Here is a 12,643-nt window from a genome sequence, read left to right as displayed (position 1 = left end):
TTTATTACCTTCTACAATCAGAGTCAATGACTCTCTTTTCTTTAGTCCTTCAACCTCTTGCAGAGCAGTCTCACAGACATAGTTTCCAGCATCTTGATAATGGAGACTAGAAAATGATGGGCTAGATCGAAGCCTGATGTTATCCTGATTAAATAAAAAGTTAATTATGTCACATGGTACAATTATAACTCTCCATGTATTTATTACATAATAATGAAGCCCAAAATTATACTTCTGGGTCTAATGAAAATGAAAGCTTCTTTTTTTAACTTCAAATTCTTTCAAAAATAGATTTCCTTTTTCCTCTGTACTTTTAGAGTTAGACATATCAGAGTTTTATGTCAGACTCTTCTATTTACTGAATTTATAATTTGGAACAAGTTCATAAACTTCTGAGACTTGGTTTCCTTATTTGTAAAATGGGGTAGTAATCTTACCATATTGAATTGTTATGAGGACTTAATTATATGCATAATATAATGTGTTTACATTAAGGAGAATTCTCAGTTGATAGTAGCTACTCCTTATAGTAAATGTAGCTGAATTTGAATTGACAGATATTGGAGACTTGTGCTACATAATCAATGATGGATATAAATACCTGAAAGTCATTTTATAGGAGACAGTTTTCAAGACAGGGGGTCCATTACACAGCCATGGCAGTTATGACAAAAATGATTTTTAAAGAAACCTTTAATAACAGATTACTATCCTAATTCCTATGAACAAAGGAAACGCAACATTTGATTTTGAAAATCATTTTATAGACAGAAAATAATGCTATTTACCAGAAATTGAAATGCTCCTAAGAAGACAACTAAACACAATCTTAAGATTATGTGGTATTTGTTCACTACGAATTTTTTTCCATTTCCATCAACTAACCAATGGCCAGGCAATATTGATCGGCACCACTGACACGAGGTATTTAATCAACAGCAGTGACTGCAGCTGATGTGGAAACTGGCTTAGCCAAGTAAATTTAGTTTCTCCAGTCCTGTAGTAAAACACACTATGAGTGTTCATATGCCTAGAACTTCTCTAGCCCTTTGACCATTAACTACTACAAATACCTCATGCTAAATATGCATTTTAACTATCTGAGTAAATAAGAAGTTGTGATGAGGTTGTGTTTAAAAGAAAGTGAAAGAAGAAACTGAGCTTTAAGAGTAAGATAAGAAGTAACAGAGGATCCAGCATGAAAAGAGATAAGAAAGCAATAGAAAATAATTAACATTTTCATCAAGAAGAAACTCTAGCAATAAATTTCCCACAATTTTTTTTACAAAGATAATTCTTGCCAACCCCTATTTTAAGTGGTTTGTATGTGTTTTGTCAACACATCACTGGTTAAGTGCTTCTGTTATATGCCATGTTCTAGTAATAAATGGACTGGGTGTTCAGATACACTAGCCAAGGATTCAAGTGGAGGGAACATAGTTACAACCTTTCCCTTTGGTGATAACCTTGTCTCAAATCACCAATTACCAATTCTACTTTCTCACTCTAAAAAGATAATACCAATGGTTGGGTCCCCAGGTAATGGCCTACATTTCAGACAATTACAAGAATATAAGTACTCAGGAAATACAGACAAAGCTCCTAGTATGTTCCAGGTGTTCTACTATGGCCCAGGGGTGAAAAGATATCTCTGCCTTCAAGGAGCTACTAATTCATGGAACCCACATTCAGACACTTAAGGTCAGTTTCAGCAGAAAGGCAGAAGGTTATGTGACTAGAGTGCAGTATTTATGCTGGGTATGGCCTGAGCTCGTCTCCACTCTGTCACCTGTGGCTCTTTGATTTCTCCTGCCTCAACTTCTTTTGAATAATGTGGGGAAATAATCATTTTCCTACATATTTCACATGGTTGTTGTAAACACACTGTTTATAATGTTGTGGATTAAAACACATTGGAAGATGTTAATCCCTAAAGTATATAACTGTATATGTGTGTGTAACCATGTGCATGTGTGTATGTGTATAATTACTCAGTAGATACACATAATTAAATTAATGCCCCAAACTAAGTTTCAGAGAATCAATTATGGATGCCATAGTGATGCTGAGTACCTCTAAAAAAGTTTATTGTGGTATGATTTGTATTATATAGAGAGAAACAGAGTATGAGTGTGGGTGTATAAACATATTGTATAAATATATGAGAAGCCTAAAAAGAAATCAGTTCAAACAGTGGAATATTACCAAGGAATATTACTTACTTTCATCCATACCACAGTTGCGTTCCTACTAGCAGATATTGTGCATGACACAGGCAGAGCATCGCCAATCTGCTTGGTCACTTCCCCACTTGGGTTTAAGGACAAATCCAAATCTGTGAAGCAGAAAATATGCTTGAAATGCAACTCCAGAAAGATAGTCAAAATATTTTTTGAGAAAAAAATAGATGAAAGAAAAAAAATCCTTCTAACTGCACTTGAAATTCAGAAGTGATTTATGTGACTGAAATAACTGAACTGTAGCATAATCAGTCTAGCTTTTCAAGCCAGCTTTGAGATCAGTTTGGACAAGTGAACGGTCAATCTAATTGATTATGCATTTATTTGCAGTTAACATGATTGATGTTTTGACTGCATGTAAGTGTTCACCTGGGGCCTATCACCTTTAGAAAAAAATTCTTAAATCACTTCTGGAAGAAAATAAAGAAAGATGATGACTAAGTAAATATTATAAAAAGAGTTGATAAGGCACACCATGGGAAAATCAAGTATATTTAGACAGCAGGTGATAAACTAAAAAACCATTAGGTGTCTACGTGTTTCTTCAGAGAGAATTGACTATAATGGTTAGATATTTTTCAAAAATGCTATCCCGTTTCTCATGCAGTTGAAATTTTAAATAAGATTTATTATTAGGTACACTGTCAGCAGATACCATTTTTTAAAAACAGAGTATAAATACATCTAAGGAAGTAAAATCTTTCAGATGGAAAGTAATTTCTATAAAAATCTTACTGTCATGGTATGATCTGTATGAGGAAAATCCAGTTCAAAAGAACATTTATTGTACAACTACTATGTTCCAAGCACTGACAGGAGATACTGAGATGAATAATGAGCTTACAATTTACAATTTGAGGTAGAGGTAATATGCACTCAAATATGTGATGACACTACACGGCAGCATGAAATCAGCACCTAGTGGCAAACGTACTATAGATTAGGAGCTCAAGAAATATTTGCTGAAAAACTAGAGTAAGGGCTACAGACAGAGGTACAAGCGAAGACTTATGGGAGTGTGGAGAACAGAACCAACTTGGCTTTCAAAGCAGTAATAAAGGCATTGCATGGAGGCAGTATCTGTTTGTGGCCCCTGATGGTTGAGAAGGGCTTTGATAAGCAGAGATGTTGGGAAAACTTCTGCCACATAAGCAAAGGCAAAGGGGTGAGAGAGCTTGGCAGATTTCACAGTGGTGAGTAAACTGGTATGAATGGTTATAACACATGGAAGGTAAGCCTATACAAGTAATTAAGGCCAGATTAAGGACTGTGCTTGCCATGCTAAGAGTTGGGACTTTATCCTATGGCAGTGGGATTTGCTATTGCATCCTGTGCTTCTCCTTGGTTTTACATGTTATAATTGTAATTTATTGACTGTTTACAGCATTATTTTCAACACTTGTTTCGCCTGCTAGGCTGTAAGCATCTTTGGGATAGGGACCATGACTTGAGTTGTCACTGTGTATCTACAGTGTCTGCCACATTGTAGGCCCTCAAAAACTATTGTTGAATGAATGAAGGGAAGAAGCATGTTTCTCATTAATATTAAAATAGGCATTATCACATAGAAAAGTGGAGTTTCCTCAGAATATTTGGTTGAATTATATTTAGATGAAAATTCAATTCAGGGCAAGTTAAAGCTTTTTCTTAGCTGGACAGTTAACTTGCCAGTGAGAAGATAAAAGAAGTGATTTTAAAGGATGATGATGGACTTTGAAAGCTTGGATGAAGAATCTATATGTGAGTGAATTGGCAGAGGACTAGTAAATGCTTCAACAGCAACTATAGATCTGTGGGCTAAAAGCCTGATGAGAGGTCTGTTCTGCTAATATGTGCAAGTACTGGTTGGTGCTTCTCTATCTACTCCCTTTAGTCATCTATGGAAAGGAAACAAATCTTTTTTGAAAGCAAACAATTTAGAATAAATGAGCAAAAATAAGATTTTTATGTTTTCATTTCATGTAATTTAGAGTAAAATCTTATTTACTTGCAATGCTATTTTAGCTTTTTCTTTTTAATAGATTTTATTGGAGTATAATTGCTTCACGATACTGTGCTAGTTTCTGCTGTACAACAACGTGAATCAGCCATATAAATACATATATCCCCATATCCCCTCCCTCTTGCGTCTCCCTCCCACTCTCCCTATCCCACCCCTCTAGGTCATCACAAAGCACCAAGCTGATCTCACTGTGCTATGTGGCTGCTTCCCACTAGCTATCTATTTTACACTTGGTAGTGTATATATGTTGATGCTACTCTCACTTCGCCCCAGCTTCCCATGTCCTACCCCTCCCACATTCCTTGTCCTCAAGTCCATTTTCTATGTCTACGTCTTTATTCCTGCCCTGCCACTAGGTTCATCAGTACCATTTTTTTTTTTTTTAGCTTCCATATATATATGTTAGCATATGGTATTTTAGCTTTTCAGAGCAACACAGGCCTTAAAGCCCAGTGTTAAAGCCTACCTTCCAAAACCAAAATGTATTTAAATCCAATTAAATGCACTGAAATTCAATTAAACTGTTATATGCTTTTGTTTACTTTCTTTTTAATCGCAGCTAATCATTGAGGTATTATGTAGCTGCAGCACAGCCTTTTGCCTAAACCTTCTGCCATCTATCCTTCTCTGCCTGATATACAGGTGATATAAACGACAGTTCTCTTTCTTTAGCGTCCTGAGTAGCTAGCATCTCTTAAACATAAGCAGGGAGCTCCCCCGGTGGCACAGTGGTTGAGAGTCCGCCTGCCGATGCAGGGGACACGGGTTCGTGCCCCAGTCCAGGAAGATCCCACGTGCCGCGGAGCGGCTGGGCCCGTGAGCCATGGCCGCTGAGCCTGCGCGTCCGGAGCCTGTGCTCCGCAACGGGAGAGGCCACAACAGTGAGAGGCCCGCGTACCTCAAAAAAAAAAAAAAAAAAAAAAACCCAAAAAACATAAGCAGATTGTACCATCACTAAGCACTGGAGATTATTGGTTATTGGCCCAAAGATTTCATGAACAATGATATCAGAAAGTTATTCCACAGGCAATTTTATCTGCTGGTTATATTCCCTCACTTCACTTCTTTTCCCCTATGGAGAAAACTGGATAAATGTCCTCAGAGAAAAAGTAGCACAGTTGTTATACTGACAGGTCACTGTTTTCTCTCTAACTAGCCCCTGATGGCAGACACACTCAGATATGTTCAACATGAAAATAGAGCAAACAGAGAAGTAGCTTAGCTGTGAATATTTCTTAACAGTCCACTGTAACCACAGGGCTCCCCAGGGTGTGCTCCCAACATCAGACACTCAAAAGCAACCATCTGGTTACTCTATTCCCCGATGTACCTCCTTCAAACTTCTAGCTCCTACCCTACGTGTTTTCCAAGCGTTATGGGTAGAGTAATAGATTTAGAACCATTTCCTCAGAACAGTTTCTAATATCTCTTTCAATTTTGAAACAAAGAAACACTCATATTCAGTGGGATTGTAGTGGATCATGTCTAGAGAAACCTTACTGTAATGGATCATGTCTAGGGGTGCTGTTGGGTACAAAGGACTTATTAGAAAATTTGGCTTATATTTCCAAGCAAGACTGACATTTGCCCAAAGCACTCTGTGTATTCTAGTGTCACCAGGGAGCAGTTCAAATTAGTTTCCCATTTCTACAATGCATAGGGTACATCAATAATACAGACTGTCAGGAATTACAAAATGAAGAACTCAAGTGAAGTACCTGTTTTGTATGCATATTTATTTTTTTCTATCTACTGGAGTAAATATAACTTTTGGAGTATCTGAAGTATAAAAGTGGGTTAAAAGTTCTGGGTGATTTCGAAGTGGTTCTGTTTCTAGAAAATTTCTGTTGCTTGGGCTTGGGTGTTAAGAGTACTCTGTAATTTAAAAAAGATACTTAACCTACACTTTTCTTGGCCAAATGCAAACCTTGTAAACTTCGAGAATATCCAAATATTTTCTTAAGATATAAAATAATTTATTTCTTTAAGATGTATGTGAATATTTTATTAATACCACACAATGAAGAAATTTAGAAAGAAGATGGAGGTTTATCACTGCCAAAAGTTGCAATTATTAGATCCATTCAAGATTTCAATATTGTAGGGCAAATCTGGACCAAAGTTGGGTTCACGCCGATGCTCTTTAGTAAGTCTATTGAAACCACATTATTTAAGAAAAATATAGCCTGCAATTTATTTGAAGAGATAGCAAAGTTAGACTACGAGAGGCCTTTAAAGTGAAGCTGGTAATGAAGAATAAGGTGACTTACAGTGAACTGTGATGGCTGTTGAAGCAATCATGCTCTTTTTGTCTATCAGGGAGCATTTATAGTCTCCTGTTGCGTTGCGCCTCACATCTGCCAATGTGTAAGTATTTGAACTTCGTATTCCTTCGGGCTGTCCCTTTTGATAGAGGCAAAATGTCAGATGATTACCCTTGGTAGCTACAATAAGAGCAGTTATAGTTCTTGATTAAAATGACATTTTCTCAGATAAGAGAAAAAAGGAATGTATTTCTTCGATTGGACAAATGAGAGTAGAGTTTGTATTATCTGAATCCTGGAAAAATAATTGGTAATTTGGTTCTAAGGAAATTGAGAAGCTAATTTACATTGTATTGATGACATCTACTTTATTGACAGCATGGCTTGTGTTTGTTAAGGCAGATTTTTAAAAAATGTCTAATATTTTATTTTTACATTTATCCCTCGCTTAATCTGACAAAAAGATGTGCAGCTTAAAAGAAAACATAACATATGATCCAAATTAGGAAGGAAGGAAGGGAGGGAGGGAGGGAGGAAGGAAGAAGGGGAGGGAGGAAGAAAGAAAGAGAGGGGGAAAAGAAATTTTAAAAAGAGAAAAGAAAAGAATTAATAACTAAGAATTTTAAAAATATATAGATGAATTAGGAGGATATAGTAACAAAAAAGATAATTGTTGTTAAAACTAAGACACAAATTTGGCTCTGTCATCCCTAAAAAATCAAGGTAGAAACATAATTAGTTTCAATTTTTCATTTGTGCTTTAGACAAAAACAATATGTCAGTTTATTAAGATAAACAGAATTTTCTGTCAACATTTAAGTAGAAAGGAAATCACTTATACTTGTCTTCTGAGTAATATAGTGGATGATACTCTTAAACATTACTGAACAATGCAGTGGGTGACATTTGTGAACAGATCCCTGCAGTAAATGCAGTACAGAGTTGTATATGGCTTCTCCCAGTGGAAGGTTATGTCAAACGCCAACTTGGGAAGGCTGTGGGAGAGCCAACAAGTGTCCTCAGACAGAGCTCTCTCCTAGTCTGGCTCCATAGCATCTAGAACACATCCAAATTATCCTCTAGACATCATTTCTTTCAGCTGTGATACTGATAAAAGTTGAGAAAATGGCTGTTTAAGACCACATACAATGGCAAGATATAGCCCATTGCTTTATTCTATCAAGCTAAATATAATGTGCAACAGAAGTGTCCCTATATCAGAAATTCAGGGACGTGTTCATGAATGCACTGTGTATAGATTTAGAATCCACATCAGACCATTTGCTGTCATCATTCTTCATTTTATATTTGTTTGCTTCTGAAGAGCAGATTCTTATAGTTTATTTGGATAATGAGACCTTGAGTTTCTACCATTACAGTTTCCTATGATCAGATTTTTTCCTCTTTGTCCCTGATTTCCCTTAACAGTGAATTAAAAAAAGGCAAGAGCACTGCCAGATGCCAAAAAAACTTTTAAAGGACATTCCACAGGTGTCCCTTGACTCCAAGAATAACATCCTTTCCTCACTCACGCTGCCCAAGAATATATAATTCTTAACGTCAGCCAGCTGCCAAACAACAGGACAGAATGATGGTGGTCTCATTCAAGTAATAATTCTGAAGCACTTACTGGTAAGTAAAACAAAAACTCCTCAGGAGGAGGGTTACCATTTCCCAAGCATTTAAGAGTGATGTTGTCCCCTTCTTTGATGGCATTTTTTGATGGAAGCACTTGTATTGTCACCTGCTCTGTAGGATCTGCAAGAGTCACAGACACAAGTTACCCATTTCATCAAGTACCAAATTACTCAGTACATACAATGAAAATGACTAAATTATACACAATTTTCTCAAGAAGCTAGTAATGGTAATTGCTTAAATGTATCTTTTTATAGAAGGATTGAAGTTAATAGCTACTTGACAAGTACTAATCTTGGTTAGAGCAAACTACAAAGAGACTCTGTTACATAAAAATCAATTTCTTCTTAGCAAAATGTCTTTACCTGAGGTAGGAATGAGCATAATTATTTTATGTGTACAAGACCAGTAGGAACAATCTCACTGTATAATCTCATTATAAGGACATATAACTATATTATATGTATCTTACAGTTTGGAAAGACTGGAGCAGCTAGCAAAGGAGCTAAAACTATTAGCCCCTCCCCCACACTTATTACACAATAATACCTTATATTAAATAAAAAGGGACATGAGCCAAACAATACCAGCAAGATTTTTGGCATGCCGGAGAGTAGATCTGCTTTCAAAAAGATAAATCCATGAACTGAGGAAGACCCTTAACACAATCAACAGAACTGTGAATGTATTGTAATTTTTTTCTGTTCATTGGAGCCAAGATGCAACTTTCATTCCATTTTGGTCATTTTTATGGTGAAAATAGGGCTAAAGCATATTCTTTAGTTGAAGCTACTGCTCAACAGTAGAATGCTAAAGAAATTAAAAGCTGAGTACACAGTGGACCATATCCAGCTAATAGGAAAGAAAAGGAGGTGGTGTTGGCAGTTATAAATGACCCACTTTCTAATGTATCCAATTTTTATGTAGCTGATGATACAATGAATTTTGAAATCATATAAGGCAAAGGTTTATTTTAGAGAACCTCTTCCACAAGGCTTAATAACTACTGAGGCATGTGTCTATATTTCCAAACCGGCAGCACCAGAAATTATCTATGGAGACTTATTTTGCTATTAGCTAATAAAATGAGACGAATAAGTGGTAGATTTTGAGGCTTTTTTCTATCTCTTGCAGTCATTTGCTTACCTTTCTAAGATTAAAGTGAAGCAAAAACAACCTAGAAGGATTGTTATAGATTGCTTCTCTTTTTCCCATGCTTGGGCATCTCTGAATATTTGCCCAGAATGTTCTGAGTCTAATCAAAGATTGGTTTAATATACTTGTTCATTTTTCTGAATTTGCCTGAGGTAGTTCCCTGACCAGCAGTTCTCAGTTAAGTCAGAAAGTAAATAAAGTTTGTCCTCCACTGGCCTTCCATTTCTAGGCCTCCCTCACTCGTTTTCATGGCCCTTCTCTGACTAGCTTGGTCTGTAGCACGTCACTGCAGCACATCTCTGACCAAAGCTGATGCCAGAACAGCTAGGAATCATAATCGGTCTGACTTCATGCTTTATTTTAAAACCCCCCTTCTCTGTGTCCCCTTTGCAATAGGCTCTGCTCTGTACTAGAGAGTTGAAGAACTACACTGGGGTCAGAGGTTAATGTAACACATTTGAGTTTTAACAGTAGCCTTCTGGTTGCCCACTATTTTTGTTGCGTCCAACAAAATTAAAGATCTCTTGCTCTCCCTTTGACTTTCAGTTTGACTCTATCAGTAAATCATCAGTCTGCCAGTTGCTCTGGCTTTCTCCTTTGCCCTCTCTTATCCACTCAATCACCCATTCTTAATGATTAATCCTTATATTTTGCATCTGATTCTCCCCTTCTATTCCCACACTTCTCTAGCACAGGCTCTAATTAATCTACACCTGAAACATTGCCTTCAAATTCATTTGGTCCTTCACTGTGAGCCTTTCTCTTTTCTACATCTTTATATATATATATTTTTTCTCTAAATAAGTTTTTGAAGTACTGCTTTGAATATTACAATGATATTTAAAATTCTTCACGCATTCCCAATATGTAAAAATTGAAATAAAAATGTCTTAAACTGGTATCCACAATTGCCTTGAACTTAGTTCAGGTAAGACTCTTATAGCTCACTACTCCATAAATACCCCTACATAATGATCAAAAGAGTCTACTCAATTTTTCTTTCTCCCTTCTCCCCATTTACCCTCTGTCCACTCATTTATTCACTCATTTGGGTAATATTTGTTTTGTGCAGGCACTAAGTGCAAGAGTTACAAAGTCAAAAACAGCAATTCCCTGCCCTCAATGAACTTTCAGTTTATTTATGATGACACCAAACTTATCAATTAAGACTGTAACAACACAAAAACTGCCTAAGATGCATAAGCATAGTAATCACTGGTAGCTTACAGATCCGCCAGACTGGGAAGCTTCCTGTAGGAATTGACCCTGGAGCTGGGTTTTGAAGAATAAGGAGGTGTTTGCTGGATAACAAAGGTAAGATAGTGACAGCATATGGATAGGAATGTACATAGTATTCTACAGGAGGAATCCGGAAAATAGAACAGACTACAGAAAGTAGTTAAATGATGAAGGTTGAGACATGTCAGGACCATGGCTATAGGCGACTCAAGGCATTTTGAAATTGGGAGTTTAAAGATTAACTTGAGAGATCTGGGGAGTCGCTGTAGAGTTTTAAGCACAGTAGTGACATGTTCACATTTGTGTTTTAGAAAGATATTTCTGGCAGGAGCTTGCAGGGCAGTTTGGCGTGAACAGACAGGAATACTATTTTAGAAGTTGTTACAAAAATACCAGCAATGAGGAATAGTGGCATAATCTTAGGCAGTGTCAGAAGGCAGAATCAGACACATACAAAGATGAAAGAGCTAGATTCTATAAAACTTCTGACTGGATTCTATAAAAATTACTGACTGGATAGGGTAAAGGAGTGGACCAGCACGTCTTTCTCAGGCTTCCTCAAGATGAACTGATCAAATTTCTTTTTCTTGAATGTACTCTTCTGTACTTTCCATTTAGCTCCCCCTTCACTTCTCTAAAGTCACCCTAGAGCAGTGGCTCTCCAGCTGTGGTCCTCAGATGATTAGCATTAGCATCACCAAGGAACTTGTTAGAAATGCACAGTATTGGGCCCCTCTCCACAACTACTGGATGAGAAGCTATAAAGCCAGGTCCTGTAACTTGTTTACTAACAAGTCCTTCAGGTGATTCTGATGCACATCCTGAAGTTTTGGAATCACTGTCCTTGGGCACCTGAGCTTTCAGGACTGTCCACTAAGTCCCTGTGGCACTTACCACTTGCAACTTTGCATTGACAATTTCCTTCTGATGTACATGTCTCACTTACCTATTGGAATAGTAAACCCCTTGAATGTCAGGACTATATATTAAACACTTTTGGGTCTTTGCCATGAAGCCCAGCACTGCATACATTGTGCCTTCTCAAAAGCTGTGCCCAGTGCTCCCCACACAGCCAGCCACAGTAAAATCATTTCCTTCTTCCTCATCCAAGGACTTTTCTGCCCATCTATCTGCCCATGCCTGACACTCACATACATTTCTGTTCTTTCTTAAGCCAATTTCCCAATCCTTTACACTCATCTTGCTGTTCTTTCCTATCTTGTACTCCTGTACTTACACCAAGATAGTTTATTTCCAACTGAATATCTTTGAACAGAGTTCTGCTTCCACATACAGAAATAATAGTTTGATTTTAGATAAGCTGTACAGGATGAAATCCTTTCAATCCTTGCTTTTAAATCAAGTTGAAATTTATTTACAAAGTTTAAGGCAAAACAACCCATTATGTTTAGGGCATGTGGAACTTCAGTTCTGTTCTTCCATAAGGTTCTGCACTTCATGGAGCCAAAATAAAAATGTAGCTGAGATAAAACTCTTTGAAGGTTCAGTGGGCATTTCTACCCTTTCTCTCAAATAGACATAGAAGTACTAGGTTATTCTACAACATAAGGCAGTATTATGAGAATTTCTGATTCACTAAAAAGTAATAATAAAGTTTTCTTGCATCTTTCCCCAAAATCTATCTCTAGCCTATGCTTATGAAGTAATAATGATTATATCGTAATAATGATGATAGTATTTAATAATGAGCATTTAATGTGCTATATATTGTGCTGTTTTAGATTTTTGATTTTACTTAATCTTAACACCATGAGTTAAGTATTACATTAATATTTTTCCTATTTCAAAATAGGAAAACTGAGATCTAGAGTAGTTAAGCTTCTTTTCTAGAAATACAAACTAACAGCACTGGGACTGGATTGCCAGCATCTTTGCTCTTAATCATATTATCTTGGCTCCTGTCTTACAGGAAAGAGCACAGCATTGGAGAAAAGGATTCTAATCCACTTGCCACAGCTAAGTTAGGGCAAGTCTCTAGGTCTCACTTTACTGCTAGCTAAAATAATGGACTTACATCAGATGATCAAAAAAGTTCCTTTGTAGTCTAATATTCAAAACTATTAAGTTAACCAAAACATGTTGGA

At 36.8% G+C, this 12,643-nt stretch overlaps 1 protein-coding gene across 2 annotated transcripts in view; it reads right to left on the bottom strand.

The window, feature by feature from the left end:
* The window catches only part of ALCAM (activated leukocyte cell adhesion molecule), a 201,369-nt gene that overhangs the window by 32,934 nt on the left and 155,792 nt on the right, over positions 1-12,643 (bottom strand). For both annotated transcript variants that reach the window (XM_029214020.1, XM_029214019.1), the window contains exons 7-10: positions 8,137-8,264; positions 6,513-6,645; positions 2,223-2,335; positions 9-144 (exon numbers count right to left, since the gene is read on the bottom strand). In XM_029214020.1, the coding sequence (XP_029069853.1) occupies positions 9-144; positions 2,223-2,335; positions 6,513-6,645; positions 8,137-8,264 (510 nt within the window). The remainder of the gene's footprint in view (positions 1-8; positions 145-2,222; positions 2,336-6,512; positions 6,646-8,136; positions 8,265-12,643) is intronic.

This window comes from Monodon monoceros, unplaced genomic scaffold (genome assembly GCF_005190385.1).
Source record: "Monodon monoceros isolate NGI ecotype Baffin Bay Population unplaced genomic scaffold, NGI_Narwhal_1 Super_Scaffold_11, whole genome shotgun sequence".
NCBI classification, from domain to species: domain Eukaryota; kingdom Metazoa; phylum Chordata; class Mammalia; order Artiodactyla; family Monodontidae; genus Monodon; species Monodon monoceros.
Note: the sequence above shows the minus strand (reverse complement) of the source record. Positions and strands in the feature narration are given on the sequence as shown.